Source organism: Narcine bancroftii, chromosome 10 (assembly GCF_036971445.1).
Source record: "Narcine bancroftii isolate sNarBan1 chromosome 10, sNarBan1.hap1, whole genome shotgun sequence".
In the NCBI taxonomy this organism is placed as follows: domain Eukaryota; kingdom Metazoa; phylum Chordata; class Chondrichthyes; order Torpediniformes; family Narcinidae; genus Narcine; species Narcine bancroftii.
Genome location: NC_091478.1, coordinates 95,872,438 through 95,894,098, shown reverse-complemented (window position 1 = coordinate 95,894,098; position 21,661 = coordinate 95,872,438). Strand labels below are relative to the sequence as shown.

The window sequence follows — 21,661 nt, the reverse complement described above, 5'->3', positions numbered from 1 at the left end:
ACTGATCCTGTTTTTGTGGATGGAGGAAATCATGGATTTGGAGGTGCCATTAGAGTGCCTGAAGGGAATAAATGAAGTGAATTTTGTAGTCAGCATAATGTAGCCACTGATGAATGGCAACAGAGGGTGAGTGTTTAGGATGATGGATGGAGAGTCAAGTGGGTCAAATGGAAAGAGTAGATAGCTTTAAGTTCTTGGAAATAAACACCTCCAGTAACCTGAACTGGATCAAGATGGTGAAGAAAGAGCACCAACACCTCTACTTAGAATAGTAAGGAAGTTCTACATGTGCCCCTTGAACTTCAACAACCATGACAGGTGCACCATTGAAAGCATACTTGCTGGATACATCTCAGAGTGGGTCAGGAGCTGCTCTGCTCAAGATCAGAAGAAGTCATGGAAGGTGGTGAATGCAGCTCAGAACATCACACAAACTTCCCTCTCCTCCATGGGCTCCATCTACATCTCCTACTGCCGAGGAAAGGCAGACAACATACTGAAGGACCTATCACATCCCAGACACACACTCTTCTCTCTCTTCTCATTCAGGAAAAGGCTCAAGTGTGCAAAAGCACACACCAACAGGCTTAAAAGAGTTTCTTCCCTGCAGTCATCAGCCTCCTGAATGACTCCACAACAGTGCACACATGCTTGGTGCTAATTGATCCTTTTTCTTGATTGTGGCTCTATTGCACTCATTTTTCTACTTTATATGGCTCTTTATCGGCTAAAGTTAGGCATTTAACACCATCCCCTTAAAACTGATCAGCAAACTTCAAGACCTGAGAGTTAACACCCCACTATGTAATTGGATCATGGATTTCCTCACCTCCAGACAACAATTAATGAAGCTTGGTAAGAACATCTCTATAATCTCCATCAGTACCGGAGCACACTGTGTCCTTAGTCCCATGCTCTACTCACTTTACACCTATGATTGCATGGCTCAATACAACACCACCATCTACAACTTTGACAACGATACCACGGTAGTGGGTTGTATAAAAGAAGGAGATGAGTCAGTGTACAGGATGGAAATTGAAAACTTGACTGAATGGTGCACCAACAACAACCTTGCACTGAATGTCACCAAAACAAAGGAGCTAATTATTGATTTCAGGAAAGGAAAGCCAGAGGCATACAATCCAGTGATCAGGGGGGAAAATCAGAGGTAGTAAATTTAAGTTCTTGAGAGTCACTGTCTTGGAGGATTTTTCTGGACCCAACACACCTAATGGCATTGTGAGGTAAGCACGTCAGAGCCTCTACTTCCTCAGGAGTTTGTGGTAGTTTGGTATGACACCAGAAACCCTGGCAAATTTATAGAGGTGTGGTGGAAAGTATGTTGACTGGCTGCATCATGGTCTGGTATGGGTACACCAATACCCCTGAGCATAAACCCCTGCAAAAGGTAATGGACATAGCCTACTATGGAATATTGAATACATCTACATGGAACACTGCTGTCAGACAGTGGCAGCAATCATCAAAGACTCACACCATCAACACTTACTCTGTTATCGCTGGTGCCATCAGGAAAGAGGTATAGGTGCCACAAGACTCACACCACCAGGTTCAGGAACATTGGGGTTAGGGTTAGAATCCTCAACGACAAACTCAATCAGAGATTCATTTAAAAACTCCTACTCGTGCACTTTATTGATTTTCTTTTTTATTCTCTGCATTGGATTTTTTGTTTACATTCGCTGTGATTACTGTTCTTTGTATATGCTATGTATAGTTTTTTTTGGCACTACCAATTAGTGATAATTTTGCTGCACCTGCGGGAAAAAGAATCTCATGTATGTACTCTGACAATAAATTGGAATGATGGATTTAACCGGTTATATTGCTCATATGAGAATCCTTTTTTTAAAATTTTTTTTTATTTTTCACACTATAAACCATACTGACCAAAATACATAGACATTTTTCCTCTTGAATATATACAGTGTCATTTTCTCCCCTTTTCCCCCCTCCCTTCCCTCCCTCCCTCACCCCCCTTCCCATTTATTTAAAGTTCAATCTCCCCTTTTCCCCCCTCCCTTCCCTCCCTCCCTCACCCCCCTTCCCATTTATTTAAAGTTCAACCCGTTAAACAATGTCGTCACTTAATAAAAATAAACAGAAATTTTTGTCTTTTATATGAGAATCCTTGATGCTGTATTAGATATAAAATGATAAATAAATTAAACTAGTGTACCCAGGGATTCATCAGGCACGTTGTCTGTAAGGCATGGTTTTCAAGTACAACTATGTCAGGCTATAACTTTTGCTTCAATTGACAGCTCTTCTAAATTTAGATTTCAGTTAGGGTACTCAGAGTCTGATGGTTAAATTAATTTTTTTAAAAAAAAGATTTATGTGGATACATTTTTGTAAGGGAAATATGACACAGGACAATGGCAGGAGGGTAATCTGGAGTACAGGTCAACTTGGATCACACTAGAACAGTAAAATTGGCAGTTATAAAATTGCCTTTAAAATAAATTACTCCATGAAATGGCAGGAACAACCCAATTTTCATTTCAATTAAACCAACCCAAAAAATATCTGCAATCAGAATAATTTAAAAATGTGACATACCTCCCAAAAATGAAGCCACTGCATGTGGTTCTGAAGCACCATAGCGACAACTGAAAGAAAATATACTCTTTTCACATAACTCCATTTATTCAGCTCATTGTGAATCTAATCCATCTTTAAACACAAACATTTCCTTTTAAAGGGATGATTAATAAAAAATCTTCCCAACCCACATTAATCTGCATTCAAATTTTTTTAAAGCTGAATTGGACAACTGCACTTCTGATTGTACTTGGATTCAACCTTTGACCCTGATTGATCATCTCAATGAGACATTAAACTGACAACAATTCAACATTCTGATGGAGAAAGGAAAAAGGGCCATGAAACATTAAGTAAATGCTAAGGGGCTCAAAAGTAACAGTGAACAACAAATTGTTCTAAAGCACCTAAGGACAGAGGGCCAAGGTGGCAGATGCAGAGAAAAAAGGGGGGGTTAATAATGGGGTTTAGACCCAATCTTCTATACACTGACTCCACTCTTGCCATAAAAGTGAATAGAAGAGTGAATGGATAAAGTTTAATAAACGTACAATTCATGGATGTAGTCATCCTTGACTGACACTGAGACACCCCATTCTTGCAGCAGACTGATCACACATGATTTCAGCTTCCCAATATCGTCTTCAACCTGGTTATTGTGCACACCTATGGAGAGAAGAGAGCATTATCTCCACAAAGTATCACGTTTAATAAAAGGAATTCAAAACCTAAAAAAACATGTGTGATGGGATCCAGTTCCATAATAACCTTGTACCCTATTCCTTGCAAGGAAAGGTTCCACTTGGAGACAGGCCAGCTGATGAATCTGGAATTTTTTTGTTTCCTCACCCTCTACATTTGTGGTCAATCAACCTGGGCCTCCCTTAATCTGTTGTTTGTTCTACCACCAATGTCAATTTATCCACTTGCCCATTAGGCTATTCTTCATATCCTTTCAATAGAACTAACCAAGTCCTTGGTACCATGGGCTACAGTAACATCAATGTTGAGCAATGCACGGGAGCTTCTAAAAGTGATGCCTTCTGGACTAGTGTGAAAATACCCTGCCAGATCCTCCCTTAAAGCTGTGAGGAAACTGTAGAATTAACCAGGTCTGTTAATTCATGCACAGAAACAGACCATCAGACAGCGGCATGAATAAATAATGAAACATATAGATGTTAATAGTGAGATAGATGATGGGATGAAAAGTCAAGCATCTCAAGGAGCAGCGGTGTGGTCAATCTCTGTCGTTATCTCCACCCTTCCTTCCCTCACCTATTTGCCAATCAACCCCTCTTTACCTGGATCTACCTATTGTTTGCTAGCTCCTGCCTCATCTCTCCCCCTTGCCCCTTTATCCTGGATATCTCCCCTATACTCTTTCAATCCAGATGAAAGGTCTCAACCTGAAACATTGCCTGATCCTGACAGTTCCTGCAGCAATTTGTTTTTATCCTCCACTCTTCAGCACCTGCAGTCTTTTCCATAATCTCTTCGTAATTTATTATCATGGATTAAGTGATGAGCAAACCTTGGAACTACTTTTTAAGGAGTCTGAGGAGATTTGGCATGCCGTCAAATACTCAAACAAACTTCTACAGGTGCACTGTGGAAAGTATACTGACTGGTTGCAACATTGCCTGGTTTGATCATTTGAGGCAATGGGATCACAGGAGGCTGTAGAATCAAGCTAGGTCCAGCACAGGCTCTGACCTCCCCTCCATTGAAGACATCTACTGTGTGTGAGGCACCACTTCATGAAGGCAGTCATCATCATAAAGGACCCCTAATCACCCAAGACACAACCTGTTCTCCCTGCTACCTGCAGACAGAAGACCAGTTCTTCTAGGTTCAAGAACAGCTTTATTCCAACAGCTTTCACACTCTTCAACCTCCCCTTGTTACTCTAATCAGGAACTGCTCTGACAGCACAAAAAGACTATCTGCTCTATTGCAAAGTCACTTTTATTTTTGCATGAGAATATTTTTGGATCTTGGGCATAGAACTGCAGTTGCAAGATTTTTAAAAACCCTCGGCTCCTTTAACAGACCGTTTAAAGCTTATACTAACCAGTCAGCATTGGGACTGGACAGGATGAGTTAATCATCATGTTTATTGTATACTGCACATATGCATTGAAATTCTTACATGCTACAGCTGAATTGGTACTTCATTAAAACACAAACTACAATAGTATACATAATTGAATTAAAACACAATAAATAAATTCACAGACCTACCAGTGTGAAGCTGGACCACGAGGATTAAATTCAGTGATATTGCACAAATTAGGGTAAAATTCCCTGGAATTGAGGATTAATGGACAGTGGGGTGAAAGGACGTGTTGCAAAGCCTGAAGTTGCAAGGGAAAATGCCATTAGAAGGAGAGGGGTTTGGTAGGCAGAAGAATGAACCAGGGAGTCATGAAGGGAACAGCTCCTTGCGAAATGCTGAAAGGGGAGGAAAGGAGAAGATGTGTGGTGGTGGAATTTCTTTGCAGGTTGATGAAATTGCATCAAATGATCTGTTGATTGCAGAGGCTGGTGGGATGGAAGGTGAAGACCAGAAGAAAATTTTTCTTGTTCTGGCCTGGATGAGGGGATGACAGCAAAGCCATTGGAAATGGATGAGATGCAGTCAAGAGTTTTGTTAGCAATGGCAGAGGAGAAGAAAGGCACTTCAACAGTTACTTGTACAGAATCAAATACAATGGAAACAGAAGTAGTGGGAGAATAGAATAGAGTTCTTTCAAGGGGCAGGGTGAATTGAAGAATTGAGATAGCTGTATGAATCAGTTGGCTTGTAATGGAGATGATCACACCTGAAATGTTGGTTACCTTTTACTTCCTATGGATGCTGTGTTGCCTGCTAAATTTCTCTAGCACATTTGCCCCTTCCATGGCACATCATTCCCTCGATATTTCAGAGAAAAATTGAGCTAGATTGTGTTGTGCAGTTGGACAAACCCAGAACTTTCTGACTGAGGGGGTAAAAGAGATGTTTACTGAGCTATAGCTGAAACTAAGAGCAATTGTTGCTGAAAGATGTGAATATTTATAGCCATTAAATTTGAGAAATACGAAGTAAACTTTATGCATGGTCTGTCACAAATTATAGGAAATAGATACTAGACAGTCACATACCTGGGTATCGGCCATGCTGTCTATGAAAACAATCAACAGCACGAAGCATTATATACAAAACCATTTCACTGTCCAGATTCTCCATACACGATGCTGGAAAAGAAAAATTAATTTATGGGTGGGGTGGGGGATTTTATGGGATACAATTGTATTTTGAATGTATGTCTTAATATTGATTATAAATAAAATTTTCCAAAAAAATTCAACATGCATCAGGCATTATTAATGGCTCCACATGACAACACTGAACCAAGATGGAATCAGAAGGGATAGCTTTCAAACTCACTCCTGGCATTCATGAGAAGGAAATCAGGAGGTCTGACTTGGAATTCTCTCTGCACATTAGTAGACGGTGGCATCAGGTCAGTACATGTGAATCTCCTCACAGATAGTTTATACTATACATCCAATGGAATAATCTGACTACCAGACTGACTGGTGATACCATTAATGCATCCATAATTCATGCCTTCCCGCACCAAATCCCTCCCAAAATTAATGTTCAACAGGATTAGCCTCTTTTATGACGTTTGACCTAGCAAACGTCAAAGATGAAGATTAAAATCCTGGAATAGAACTTGGAAAAAAATAGATGAATAGTTTGGGCATGATCTTCATCAACCTGACCTGCACTGTCTGAAAAGCATTGTACTGTGTTATTTTTCTACAAAAAGCCCCCGCTTCCAAGGCCTCAAATTAAATGGACTCACCGATTTGATCTTTATTGGTCGTCTCTGCACTGAACTCCTCTGCCAGCGACCGACATTGTACAAGCCGTAGAAAAGCAGCATTCCTGCCTGGGTTTGAGACAGTATGATTAGACACAACAGTTAAAATAATTGGGAAAACATAGAACATTATGCCCCTATCATGGAGGTAAACAATAAACATACAGACGCTGGGGTCCAGTGCAATACACAAGTGCCTGAGAAACTCAGTAGGTCATGCAGCACCCATAGGAAGCAAGAGGTTTCAGACCGGAGTCCTTCTTCAGGGATATTGAAAATTGGACAGAGTAAAAAGGTGAGGAGGTCTGGGAAGAGGGAGGAGCACATACAATAGGTGAATACAGGTGGAAGTGTCCGACTCATTAGAAACTTCCTTCATTACTCTTGTCCAGTTCCACTCACTGTTAATGGGTTCTGTGCTGTCCCCTTTACTTTTTCATCAGAACTGAGTTAGTGATAGCATTAAAAGAAACCCAAGTAAAAGAATTTTCAACTTGAAAAGTTAACCATTTCCCACGGGTGCCACTTAACCTGATGAGCATTTCAAGCACTTTCCATCTTGGTTTTCGACTTTCAGTAACTGCAGTTTTATTTCTGATCAGTCTTCAACAATGCCTGGGTACAGAACATGAAACAGTGGCCCAAAAAACACGGAGGAAAATTGCTGGCATAATGCAACCTTCCACCTTTCTGAAATTAGACCTTATGAAGGGTTCAAAGGAAATAATTTACCAATTAATGCAACCACCATGAACAAGAACAAGACCAGACAAGATTTTTCTTTAAATTCATTCTCCATTATAGCTGTTATGTCTGCACTATTTTGTCCCAATAAGGTGCCAGAGGGCTTTCTTGACATACACCTCAGAGGGCTCACGCATCAAGGACAGGGGAATTTGCTCTAAAATCACGTGCATTCTTTCCTAAAAGTTGCATCTTTGCAAACATCTGATGGTTTAAAGGTCTCCTTCACAGAGAGTAGATTTATATTTCCTGATTTTAGAAAGATTTATGGATAGAAGAGGACATGGATCAAATGCAGGCAAATGGGACTACCCCAGGGGCCAACTTGGTCAGCATACACAAGTTAGACAAAAGCCCTGTGACTCTCTGACTATAACTCTCACAACAATAGGCCAACTTTTTATTGGCTTATAGATTCCAACATGCATAAAATGACATACTCTTGAAACAGTTGTCATCAAGGTCTTGCCAGTGAATACCTATACCTCAATAAAACTTACAGAAAAAACAAATGTCCTTTTCAGAGATGGTCTCGGGTGGCTGAGGGAGAAACACAAAGAAAATTTAATAGTGTTGAGTAGCGACACAGTTCAAAAGGAAAATGAAGCTGCAAATAAATATAGCAGAAGCCCCATTTAGGCCATCCCATTATCGGCAGCTCAGAGTAATCAAAAGATAACCCATTCAACTTCTGACGTGGAATGATGGAATTAAGATGGGTTTAAAATCTGATAAAGTACATTTCTCAATAAATCATTATTATAGTCAAATAAATTCCCTTTTATGGTTCAAGTGTTTGTTGAGCTTGATCTCCTCAAGAGGAGATTTAGCAAGGTGCTCAAAATCATTGTGTTTTGATTTTACACTAGGAGAAATTGTTTTCTTGACAAAAGGAGTCAGAGGATTCTGATTCAAGCAGGAAGAGAGGAGTAGATTCATAGCTGTGAATTATTTTGATTAGGTATCTGAAGGAATGATAGCAGAAACTTTGAAAGGAGATTTAGACAAATACAAAAGGAAAAGAAAAGTTACAGAGAAAGCACACATGAAGGATTAATTGAATAGCTCTGCCAAAGAAGAGGTCTGAAAGTGAAATTAACTGCCTTTTACTGATAAGAGATTTAAACATTTTCAATTGACAGGCTGACAAACTATTTCACTGACAAACACAGTACATGATCAGTAGCTTCCTCGCATCAGTGAACTTGAACAATTGTTTCCTGCTTCTTCAAGGGGCTCTCTGAAAACAGTGAATATGAAAATGTAAATTTAAGATAATAAAGGCATAGATATTGATTGGATTACAGACTCAAAGTAAGGGGTCAAGGAGAGGCTTGGTCCTTTCCAAAAATACCGGCTTAAAGTGCAAGTGCTTAACCTATCCCTCCAAATCTGGTCAAATTCCATAAAATAACTCGCTATGACATTGTTAGTTGTTTCAGAAACAATGCTAGACAAATGGAAGGAAAACAGAATGGATTAAAAAAAATAGGTAGGCTCTCAAGCCTGAAACTCCAACTGTAAAGGCAAAAATGCAGAATGCTACTTACCTTGCCAATTGATCCCAATATTTCAGTAACATAGTCACTGATAATAGAAGCATCTTCTTTTGCTTTCTCACGGTATCTAAGCAGGAAAAAAAACCAGAAGCATAACTGAGGAACGAGAATTATATAAAACAGCAACAAATGAAAGAATATGAACGGCAAGTGTTTCCAACCACAGTATGGTCACCAGATCAGCGATTTGGCACAGTATAGTGCTCCTGCTCGCTTGACCTATACCACGAGAGCTTACTTCCTGCACATAACCACTCCTGGAGCTTCCTACCTACAGAGGCTATATTTCCAGTAAATGTTGTGCAAGATTCACCAGATTGATTTCAGATTATCATGCAGGGAAATTAGGCATTATGAGCCAAACCGTTCCAGTTTGGAAGATTGAGAAATGATCATATTGGGATGAGTAACATTTTATCAGGATTCATAGATGTTGTTTACACTTTTGGTGTTTAGAACTAGGAATCAAAGACTCAAAATAATAGCTGGAACATTCGAGATGAATTTCTTCAACCAGATGGATTTCATCACCCAAGTAAGTTGTGGAAACTCAGTCATTGAACATATTCATGAATGGTAAGATTTTTTAGGTACTGCATTAAGAGAATCAAGTGACGTTGGCATCATTGCAAGAAAATGGTGCAAAGTAAAAATTCAGTTATGCTCTTTGAGTGGCAGTGAAGACTCAAAGAGTCAAATGGCCTAATTCTGCTTCCATTTCTTAGTAGCACACTAGGAATTGCAGCCTAGATAATCTGGTCAAATTTTTGGATGGAGCTCTAATTCAAGAGATTAATGTGTTAGCCTGTCAGCCGAAGTTGAGGCTTCAAAGCGAGCAATCAGTGAGCCAATGCTTAGACCAAACATCTCTGAGTCAACATATATATATATATATATATATACATAACACAGTAAAGTACAAAGATCCTGATGACTGGAATCAGGACACAATGGGCACACAAACAGTGTAAACCATTGGAAAGAGACAAACATACACCAAACTGGAAAATGCAAATGCTTTGCTTAAATTACTCGAGTTACATACACATTCTGTAGTCTAATAAACCTGGTCGAGTCTGCTATCATGTCTGGGATAGTGCCACGTACAGGTAGATTCCCAAGTCCCTCTTTTTCCACAAACTGTTTCACTGCTCGGGTTAAAATCCAAAACAGAGAGCTCTGGAAACAAAATCATTTACAGATCAAGGGAGACACATGCAACCAGTAGTGCAAGAAGGTACCCCACATTCACACATCAGGCATCCTTCCAGCACAAATACACACGTAATTTGTCTAGGTAGACAAAGAAAAAAAATACTTCTTAATAAAAATGACAAATTTAAAATAGAGTTGCAAATGGAGGTCAGGCCATCATGCAAACCCTTCCACACCCCCACCACCCCCCCAAAAAAAAATTGGACAGAGGATAACTGAGATTGAAAACATGAACTTCCATATCCAAAACAATTTCCAGACTCTTGTAAAGGACCTGTCATCAAAAATGATCCCCTATGCACTTTTTCTGAGTAACTCTACACTCCACACGCTTTGACTTAGTGTAACACTACACCCTGCACATTTGTTTAATTATTGTACTACCGGCGTAATCTAGTATGGATTGACTTGCCTGGACAGCACACAAAACAAAGCTTTTCACTGTACCTTGGTACACATGTCAATAAACAACTTAATTCAATTTCTTTTTTACTTGTTACAACTTAGCAAAACTAGTGCCCTCGTATTGAAAAGTCCGCTGATATTTAATATTACGATTTACAAGTCTCACCAAATAACTAACTTCAGGAGGAAAGAGCAAATAAATAGGGTGGGTGGGGGAAAAAGCAAAAGGCAATTCCAAATTCTGTGAGTTCACCCAACTCTAGTTTGCACTCCATGATATTATTTGATGGATCACAAATGTCATGCATTAATAAACCCTTCTATTATTTGGAGGGGTTATGAGGGGAGTTGGGAAAGAAGAGCCCCTGCCCAGGACTGACTCGGTTGAAGCAATCATTGAAAATATTTTTCCCAAGTTTAAGCATTGTCTTTGAGGAAATTTTTTTTCCCCCTCATGTTTTGTTGCAACCTGTGTGTTGATGTTAGTGCATCGCTGATCCTTGAATAGTTCTTGCACGTTACTTGGAACCTACAGAAGTATAAAAGAAAAGGTCAGTGAATATTGTGGAAACCTGAGGCACCTCTTCAGTTACAATATGAATGAATACAAAAAAGTTCATGCAAGAGGAGCTATTTGTCACTGTGTTTTCTATTTGTAAAAAAAAATCACATGTCCCTGAACTTTGACCAAAACCCAGCTCCTTTGCAAGTATTTATCTAATTCCTTTTGAATGTTATTCTTGAATTTGTTTCTACCTTCCTTTCAGGCAGTTGTTACAGGACATGTTAGAATAGTTATGGGTAAAATACGTCTTAGGTTACACTCCACAGAGTAACTTCACAAAAGACATCTCATTTAAAATGCAAGAGAAGTTAGACGGTGAGGCTCCGGTTGGCTTTGCAGAAGCAATGAAAAATGCTGATCTATTGTATATGGACAATAAAGTCCAGGCTCAGAAGTACTGATAAGATCTTTCAAAGATTAGGTTTGGAGCACTTTAAGAAGTCCTAGAGAGAGGAAAAACAGACAGGTGATTTCTCTTTTAGGAGAAAGAGAGAGAGGGAGTTCAATTATACAATAGCAGTTTAGGCTGTAAAATGGCAAGCTGGCAGGCTTGTTGAAAACTCCATTTTGAAGACAGGTTGTGAGTTCTGAGTTCAGCCTGTTCAAAACCCTTGTAGTTCTTACAAGTGGCTAGTGTTTCTCCCGAAATAAGTGAAATAAGAGGAACTCTGTAGAGACCTGGAAAAAGAGGTTATCTTTTGGAAAACCCATGATGGGGCAAGTTTCTTTGGCAAGACACTGATGGAGGAAATCAGTTTGTGTGTGTCCAACATGCAACAAATTTCTTTCTGTAACCAACAAGAAACTTACTGAGTGGCAACCATTTAACTTTAAGCACCAGAGCCTGGTGAAGGTTCATAAATGTTCAATTCTGTGCACAGTATGAGATTTGCCTTATACTGGTGAACTTGGAGAAATGAAAAGTGAATGACTGGACAGTGAAACAGAGAATTTTCCTGAACATATACACATTACATACATGTGCACTTAGAATTAGAAGGGGGTTGTTAGTTGTTAATAGCAATAAGTTTAAGAGTGATCTTGTTATTATGTTTTTAAAAATTAAAATTAACTTTTGTTCAAGTAACCATCGTCTTGGTGAATTTCCATTGGTGCTGGGTTTTGGAGTCCTCTGGGCTTGTAATATTATGTTAATACATTGCTCATTACCACCCCTCCACCCTGGTTAGTTTGCCAACTATTTTAAATCTGTGCCTTTCAGTTAAGTGCCACCTTGCACATTTCAAAACTTTCAACAAATTTTCAAAACTCTCTTTTCTACAGAACAATACAGCATAGGAACAGGTCCTGCAGCTGTGTCTGTGCCAAACATAACCATTTTGAACAAAAGATTCTGCTGCTTGCATGTGATTTCATATTAATTTCATGAAATCTGCAGGGCTGATAAGTTGGTATAGATGCTCTCCTCATCCATATTTACCATGCAACAGTAGCACAATTGTTAACCAGATACCATGGAGTGGGTAGGGAAGTGGATTGATTGGCTATCAATATAATTATCCCCAAGATGAATTTTCCTATTCTAGCATCAACGCAGCCAGATGTTATTTGTCTTCTCTCACTCAAAATGTCCTTTATTTTGTTGGCATGTCAGAATCCAAAGAACAATGTAAAAATATACTACAAGTTGTACCTTGGTAGGATTTAGGGCAGTGTTAACATTTTTGATAGCCTCATCAAAGTTCTCTTCATCTTCTGGTTTTCCATCATCAGTTTTCAATAATCCTAAATTTGATTGTAAGGGTAAAAAGAGAAGCGAGATTCAATGCTTAGCAGGGCACAAATTCCATACAGGTAACCAAACAATCTCATTCTTGAAAACAAAATTTAGTCTAACAAGACATTTTTACTGAGTCATAGAACAGTTTAAGTTAAAGTCCAAATCTATTGTTACACGACCAGAAATGTAGTGAAAAGTTTTGTTTTGCATGCTATTTAGCAAGTCAACCCACACACAAGTAAAAGGAGTACATACACAAGGAAGCTGGTGAATTCAAGAAAACAGGTAGATTTCAATTTATTTTAATCATTTAGACAATGCAAGATGCCATTTGACACTATTTTTCTACCAGGTTTCTAAAAAAAGCATCCAACCTTCCATTCTATTTTAAAATTATTTATCCTGCTCTTTTTGAAAGTCATTAAAAACACTTCATTTGTCGCCCAGTGAAGATCACAGCACCCTTAGCACCTCTGCCAATTGCCTTTTTTCTGTTTTCTATATTTCACAAGGACCATAGAGTTCCCAAACATTCTTTGCCTTTCTGTATCATTGCCATGCCAGTTTCCCGCTCCACAGATGGTCCCAGACATGACAACTACTTCCAAAGTTTATTTAAAAAAAAAGAACTGACATAAAATGTGCAACTGCCAACACATCCGATCTAGAAGAATGAGATAGTCATCAGATCGGATTATCTTTGCCTCCTATACACCTGCTGAGTTTCTCCAACATTTTTGTGTATTTACTACAATCACGCTATATGCAGATTTTCTTATTTCATTCCAGGGCAGTGTTCTGTTCCTTGAACTAGTAGGGGTTTTTAATAACAAACCAACAACTTCCGAGGTCAATGTCCTACTGCTGACTGGCCCTGTTAGTGAGCTGGTTGAACTGCATTGCATAGCAAATGAGGTATAGGCTGGAGATCCAATCAATCACGGCAAATGAGTCAGAAAAATACAAACAACAAAAAAGGATGTTCACATACCCAGATTCTTGTGGCACAACTTTTATGTTAAAATTATACAATTCCATACCTTGTCGTATTAACTCTCGAAATACTTCCTTTTCTTTGTAAGTTTTTGGCAACTGGCTGTTGTGCTGCAGGGTTTTGTATAAAAGAGTTAACATGAGAATCTTTATTCAGTGTTAATTCTGTTTACCAACACCAATTTGACTCAGGTATAACGGCATTAAAGAATCATTTCAAAACATGGTAGTGCCACTGTGTCCCACTGAAGTGTCATCATAAAGACTTGCATTACACTTTCTCCAATCCAAAGCATGGAGAATTTTACAAACTGCATTGATAAGGGAGCAGTCAGTGAGGTAACACTTTCATCTTTGCAACATTGGCTTACTCCAGCCTTGCCTAAACTTAACCTGCATCCATGCCATCGTTACCTCTGGACTTCACTCTTCCAATATGCTGATGGAACATAGAACACAACAGGCCCTTGGGCCCACAATGTTATGCTTATCTATAAATACCTACCAAAAAAACTAATCATCCCTTCCTCATAACCCTGTTGGCTGAGTTCTTCGATGCTCCCATTCAAAACTGTTGCTTTATCTGCTAACAAATCATTCCTGTGCTACACTGGCTCTATTCTTATGCATCTCAAGACATTCTGCCATGTTACTTGCACTACATAAACTAAGTAAGCTGAATCACAGCAACTTAGGCACTATAAAATCCGATAGAAACCAATGATATTCTAGTGTAAACAGCAGAGTAAACCATTAGCCCAGAGTCAACATTAGCCATCAATCACCCATTTGACACGAAATGCCATCATATGTTCTCTCCACATAATCCAGCTAATTTCAATTTTTTAATAATCCTAAATGACAGATAAATAGTGACCAGGAAATCTGGAAGAACTCCAGAACTTTTTTTTCTCCCCCAAATTGATTTATGAGACTATTTCCATCCACCTAAAGAGGCAGACACTAAGATTGTGTGTTCCAGAGTTAGAAAAGACCACCCCCTTTTAAAATCAAACAGAAATCGGCCTTTCATCCCATTTCACTGCTCTACCATGCAATAATATTTTTCAAATTAAATTAGCACTGTAACAGCCCAATTCGACCCTAGTGCTGTCCATTTTACAATACACCAATTAACCTACACCCTGTATGTTTTTGAAGGGTGGGAGGAAACCAGAGCCCCCAGAGAAAACCCATGCAGACACGGGGAGAATGTACAAATTTCTTACAGACAGCACGGGATTTTAACTTAGGACCAGTCCCGATCACCAGCATTGTAAAGGCATTGTGCTAACCGCTATGCCACCTGGGCCACCCATAAGATCACAGTAGATCTTCGTTGGTAGTGAGCTTAGATTTTCTTTTTTTTGTAAAATATTATCTGGATGATAAAAATGTGAAGTGCCTTGGATGAAATTATATTATTTAAGTGTAATGTGTCTTTGACTTTTAACATTGAAAATATGTCAGCAAAATCTGCGTAGATTTTCCATTATTGATCTTGATCCTTTATTAGGATTCTGGTTATTCCTCAGGATAAGAACAAATCAAGATATTAATCAACAAGAAATTACAACGCACCTCTTCACACCACTTCTCCAGATATTTGGCAATGACAATTATCCAGGGTGTGTGACTGTGATCCTGTAATGTTTATGGAAATAAAATACATTAAAAACTGCATCAAGTATTGCTACAATGAACAGAAAAAAAAACAAAGTGGTGGGTAACTTTTTTTTCTCCCAGTGCATACACAAGTTTGTCTACTTTAAATTTTAAAGTTTTTTTTAAAAATTCTATAATTGAGAATTGTAAACATTGATTGTAATATAAAATATGAATATTGATTTCTTTTTTAAGAAATGAAATAGTGTTATGATTTATAATTATGTATGTTATGCTAAATGGAATGGTTTATACTGATTTGTACCTTTTTGTATACAAATTTTTTTCATTTTAACCAATAAAAAATATTTTAAAAAAAGGTGTTGTTAGCGCCCAGGAGTGAATTAGCATACTTCAAGTGGCCAATATATATTTAATGCTCTCCTAGACTTAGCATGGTGATACACAAACTAAAGTTTGCTCAATATAGCCATCATGGACATTGGGCTGAACTTTCCAAGCTGTAAAACTCTAGGATGCCCTGCTTGTTACGATATATTGATAAGAATAGATAGGTAATCTGAGGACTATTCTTTTCTAGGGCTTGGCTCTCCAGAACTTCTGCACCTTTCCCTTACTGTCTCACAGCCTGCACCCTTTGCTTTGATATTCAACTGCATTCACAGATTTCCTCTCAATGCAGCAATTACAATTGCAACTTCTAAACCAACGGAGATGTTTTTTTAGCTCTCTGATTCACACTGCTCATTACTAGTGTTGCTACTGTACCTTTTTGTCCATCTTATCCAGATCATACTCATGAACATGATTCCTCAGGTGTGGGAAAGGCTTGTCAAGTCTTAGATCTTCTAGTGCATTGTCTGGGTGGGATTCGACGACTGGAAAGAAAACAAATACTTCAACCATCTCTAGGCCTTCAATTCAGCATACACACTGATTAACTTTCATGTTGTTTCCACTGGTTTCAATTTCAGTACCATTCTTCAATCTATGACATGGTGTTAGGAAGAATTGAATGACAGGTGAATATGACATGACCAGAACTGGAGGGCTTGAGTTGTAGAGACTCTGGATAGGCTGGGGCTGAGGGGGGGGAACTCTCAAGAGGAGAATAAAATCAATAGGGGCAAAGATAAAGTGAATGGTGGCAGTATTATACCTAGGGTAAGGAATTTTTGTACATAGGATTAAGGTGAGAAGTAAAAGGTAAAAGCAGCAATTTTTTCCTCCACACTAAAAAGTGGAGGGTACATGGGACAAGCAAGCAGAGGGAGTGAGATAGACTGGTAAAATTACAATGCTTAAACACACCTGGAACAGGGACATGGAAAAGAAAAATTCAGAAGGGTATGGGCCAAAAGCAGGTAAATGGGATTAGCCCAGACAGGAAAAACCTGATGAAGGGCTCCAGCCCAAAATGGTGAGTATCTATTACCTTCCATGGATTCTGTCTGACCTGCTGAGTTCCTCCAGCATTTTGTGCATTGCTTTAGCACAGATAGGAACAAATTTTAGGCAAAGGGTCTGTTTCAGTGCTGTATAACTCTTTAAACTAGCACTAGGCTATGAGTTATGATCATTTCCTTTAATAGTACAGTGACAGTATAACTAAGGAAAATTTGGTTCACATGGAGAAACACCATAGCAGATGCAGTGACAATGACCGAGAAGTAGTGTTATGAGCCCAGATGACTCCAAAACCCATCAGCAATAGAAATTCAGCATACAAGCAGGATCAAACTTTTAACTTATTATTAACTTAACCCCCTCCCCCTTCGAATTCTAAGCGGACATGTATATAATGTGTATATGTTCAAGAAAGTTCTTTGTTTCATGGTCCAATCATTCACTTTTCACTTCTCCAAGTTCACCGGTATCAGGCAATTCTTATGCTGTACACAGAATTTAAAATTTATGAATCTTCACCGGGCTCTGGAGCTTAAAATTAAATGGTTACCACTCAGGAAGGTTCTTGTTAGTTTCTGAGAAATATTTGTTGCTCGTTGGACACACATAAACTGATTTCCTCCAATCAGTCACTTCAGTGTCTTGCCGAAGAAACTTGCTCAATCATGAATTTTCCAAATGATAACCTCTTCTTCCAGGTCACCACAGAGTTCCTTGTTTCCCTTATTTGAGGAGACACTCTAGCCAGCCATTTCCTTGTGTAAGGACTACAAGGGTTTTGAACAGCTGAAATGGGGTCTTTCAACAAGTCTGCCAGCTTCCCATTTTGCAGCCTCAACTGCTACTCTAGAACTGACCTCTCTCAATCTCTCTCTCTCTCTCTCTCTCTCTCTCTCTCTCTCTCTCCCTCTCCCTCTCAGAAGAATTCTGTTTGTTTTTTCCTCTCTCTGCTTGTAAAAAAAACAAAAACCTCTCCCAAGGCTTCAAACCCAATCTTTGAAAGATCTTATCAGTTCTTCTGAGCCTGGACTTTATTGCCCATCCACAATGGATCAGCCATTCTTCATTGCTTCTGCAAAGCCAAATGAAGCCTCAATGTCGAACTTCAGCAAAGCTCTTGCATTTTAAAGTGTGAAGTGTTACTCTGTGAAGTGACCTACACTAAACCCCCATAATCTATTTCTTTTAAAGACACATTTATCCATAACTAGACTAATGTAACCCGTGAGAGTAGAATGAGGGATAGGTCTCTCACCTGGGTGCTCTTTTACAGCAAGTCTCATGTAACCAACCAGACCATACGTTCTGCACACCAGCAGTGGAACATCAGCAGCCCAGAGAACAGTCGATAAATGAAGCAACGTACTAATAGCAGCAAACAAATATTGGTTATTTTATAGCCAAGTAGAATCAGATTTTATATATATAAAAAAAGTGTACAAAAAGTAAGGCAGTGTCTTTTATTCACTTATTATTCAGGAATCTGATGGGAGAGGGGAAGAAGCTGTCCTTGTGCCATTGAGTGCTCATCTTTAAGCTCCTGTACCTTTCTTTACCCCCCCCCCCCCCCCCCTCATGGCAGCATGGCCTGGGTGGGGGTCTATCTAGCAGTTAAATAGCAACCAGCACTTCTTCACTGGGTTTACTTGGCATTTTGGAACTTAGGTCATTTGGATGCCTAAGGTGTGCAACACAGTCACAATTTAGACTGTAGGCGGCATTCAAATTCCACCAAAGTGGTAATTCATGGCCTGGTAAGTTCTGTGGACAGTAGTCATTGACATATCCACACTTGCCTCCTGAAAGAGTGTTTCTGATTTGTCTGCACTATTGCAAGTCACTTTTTACACGAATGTTACTGGGAATATTATCTATCTTGTGTATTCATTGTCTCTTTTAATTTCATTGGGGTATTTTTCTTCATTATGATGAGAAGCCTTCTGTCAACAGCAGTGGAGATCTTCCTTGTCTTTTTACGATTACTGAGCTCACCCGTACATTCTTTCTTCCTAATGATGTTCCAAACTTTTAATGTTGGAAATCCCAAAGTTAGGGTGATCTCTCTACCTGTTTTATTCTTGGTTTTCATAATGGCTTCTTTGCCTTTCATTGGCACAACTCTGGTCCACATGTAGGTGCTGAAAAATGGCACCTACAGACTCCAAAGATGATCAAAAGCTTAGAAGCAAGCCTAGCTCTCGGAATCCTGCACCCATGAAGCAATTAAACATACCTGAGTACTCACAAATACCTGTGAAGCCAAATGTCCCAAACATTATCATGTCCTAAAATGAGGGGGACCATTTATAAAATGTGCTGTAATTTCTACATGGTCAAACTAAAATGTATACAAATAACCTTGAATAAAATCTGGAATGTGCACTTTAATTACCTGTGAATTGTTTGATTTCAAATTTAAAACTGTGGACCACAAGGGCAAATAAAGGGAAAAACTATCCTTGCCCCAAACATTATGGAGGCCACTGTATGTTAATGACAAACTATCACCTCAAACCAGACCACAGGTTGAAGGTACTTTTAAAAAAGCTTTGGTAAGTTGCTGCAATTCAGAATGTACAGTACAACAACTAAATTGGGGCAGTGGTGGAGGGAGTGAATATATTATAGTTGTGGGATGAGGTTCCAATCAGACTGGCAGCTTTACTCTGGATGGTGCCATCCTGTTGAATGCCATCAACTCCTATTTCTATCAATCTTTTATAGGTGCACTGAGGAAAGTGTATTAGATAGTTTCCTCACAGCCTGGTTTGGCAATTCAAGTGCCCATGAACATAGAAACTGTAGAAGATAGTAAGCATAACCAGGTCCTTTATTGGCACTGACCTCCCATCCATTGCAAACAACTATGTGAGGCACTGCCTCAAGAAGGGAGCCAACATTATAACCTTGGTCACAACCTCTTGTCACTGTTACTGCAGGCAGAAGGTACAAAAGCCTGAAGTCCAGCATCTCTAGCTTCAAGAACAGTTTATTTCCAGTAACTATCAGTCTCTTGAACCTCCCCTTGGAACATTAATCCTAGTCTGCTCCAAAATCACAAAATGATTTGTCTGCACTATTGCAAGTCACTTTTTGCACTAGGGTTGCTGGGAATATTATCTATCTTGTGTAATCATTGTCTCTTTTAATTTCATTCAATTAGTTTAATACTGTATTATAGTTTTTCTTTACAAATATCTGTTCATCTGGAGCAAGTATTTCAATGCACATGTACAATATGTATAATAAACTTTATCATCGTTGACTCTGCACTCATCCAGGCGAATGGACAGCACTACATTGTAGGCCTGACAATGAGCAAAAAGAAAGTGAGAAAATTGTGAATTTTAAAAAATATCTTTCTGTTGCTAACCTCTCCAGGAGTTGAGTGGCAATGACCATGCTGAATCCGAGGAAGAACGTGGGATCGTTTTCAAGCAACTGCTCCACATTCTGAACAATTCCAAAAGGAAAAATTACGGAAAGAAATATTTCACATCTATTACAAATGCATTCACACTCATTCATCCTTCATGGAATACGAAACCAATGGACAAACCCAGCTGATCCTTCAGGAAACTCAACATGTCCTCTAGTTTGACCTGTGTGACTCCAGTCCCACATCTTAGCTGATTCTACCGGGCTGAAAATAGCAAGGGTGAGGTAACAAATATCTTGGCAGGGTTAATCATAAGAAAATGCAGAAAAGCTTAGGAATAATAAAGCTAGGATTCTAAATTGGTGGTATAGTGGACCGTGAAGAAGATAATCTGATATTACATTAGGATCTAGATGATCTGAGGAAGTGACCAAGGAATGGTAGATGGCATTTAACTCAGACAAGTGTGAGATGTTGTACTTTGATAGTTTAAAACACAGCAGGACTTGCACAGTAAAGAGTAGGGGCCTAGAGTGTGTTGTAGAACAGACTTGGGGGTACAGATGCATGGTTCTTTGAAAGCAGCCACATAGGTGGACAGGGTAGTGAAGTAAGCATTTGCTACACCTGCCTTCATCTCTCAGGGCATTGAGTACAGGAGTTGGGACATCATATTAGAACTGTACAATTGGTGAGACCACATTTGGAGTGTAGCGCACAATTTCTGTCACCCAGCTTTAGGCAAGCTGTAAAGGTTGCAGCAAAGATTCACACGAATGTCAACATAACTGGAGAGATTAAGTTATAAAAAGAGGGTGGGACTTTACTTCCTGGAGAGTAGAAGGCTGAGGAGAGACCTGACAGAGGTTTATAAAACCATGGGGCACAGATAACCATAGTCTATTTTATCTCCCTAGAGCAGTGTCAAACTCAAATTCACAGAGGGCCAAATTAAAAACTTGGACTAAGTCGTGGGCCAAACTAAATATTTATTGACAATTTTCAACAACATCTGCATGTTTTCTCTTCTTTCAACATATGTAATGTTAAACTTTTTCTTATTAAAATAAATGTTTAATAATAGTTTTGGTTAAACTCTTTCCAGAAGAAGCATTAACAAATGAGAAATAAAATATTCAATAAATAATATTTCTCTATAGCCTTTAAGCTCCTTTTAAATGTTTTTTTTCTCACAAGCCAACAAGTCAAAAAAATAACAACTTGCTTCAATTAAAATCCAATCTTTCAACTATGAACAGTCCAAAGTTAACCAAAGAAAATATGAATCCAAGCTTAGCTTGCTACACTGTGATTTACTCTGATGCACCTGGGTCTAAACCAGATACTTGGCATCTCTTCTTAGATGCAAGTTCATCAAACTCTGGGGTCAGAGTCTGCCTCCCACCTGTCTTGAAAGGTCCTGTTTTCTGCCTTTCGTTTGGCTATTTTTCGTAAGGGGTTTATTACATGTGAGTTGGGCGACAGGTCGCAGATACTAATGAAAGTAGAGGAGGTGGGGGCGATTAGCGGGCTGACAGACCGGCGCCAATGCATTTGCAAAGCATTCTGGGATTTGTAGTATTA

General features: G+C 39.0%; 1 protein-coding gene across 4 annotated transcripts in view; it reads right to left on the bottom strand.

The window, feature by feature from the left end:
- The window catches only part of nae1 (nedd8 activating enzyme E1 subunit 1), a 29,775-nt gene that overhangs the window by 1,759 nt on the left and 6,355 nt on the right, over positions 1-21,661 (bottom strand). For 3 of the 4 annotated variants that reach the window (XM_069902026.1, XM_069902028.1, XM_069902029.1), the window contains exons 6-19: positions 20,072-20,151; positions 17,954-18,063; positions 16,060-16,169; positions 15,247-15,309; positions 13,713-13,776; positions 12,586-12,677; positions 10,836-10,895; positions 9,792-9,925; positions 8,738-8,813; positions 7,688-7,727; positions 6,426-6,512; positions 5,716-5,808; positions 3,120-3,234; positions 2,587-2,636 (exon numbers count right to left, since the gene is read on the bottom strand). In XM_069902026.1, the coding sequence (XP_069758127.1) occupies positions 2,587-2,636; positions 3,120-3,234; positions 5,716-5,808; positions 6,426-6,512; positions 7,688-7,727; positions 8,738-8,813; positions 9,792-9,925; positions 10,836-10,895; positions 12,586-12,677; positions 13,713-13,776; positions 15,247-15,309; positions 16,060-16,169; positions 17,954-18,063; positions 20,072-20,151 (1,174 nt within the window). Of the gene's footprint in view, positions 1-1,562; positions 1,782-2,586; positions 2,637-3,119; positions 3,235-5,715; positions 5,809-6,425; positions 6,513-7,687; positions 7,728-8,737; positions 8,814-9,791; positions 9,926-10,835; positions 10,896-12,585; positions 12,678-13,712; positions 13,777-15,246; positions 15,310-16,059; positions 16,170-17,953; positions 18,064-20,071; positions 20,152-21,661 lie in introns of those variants that run through there. The other variant, XM_069902027.1, reaches the window with a different exon arrangement.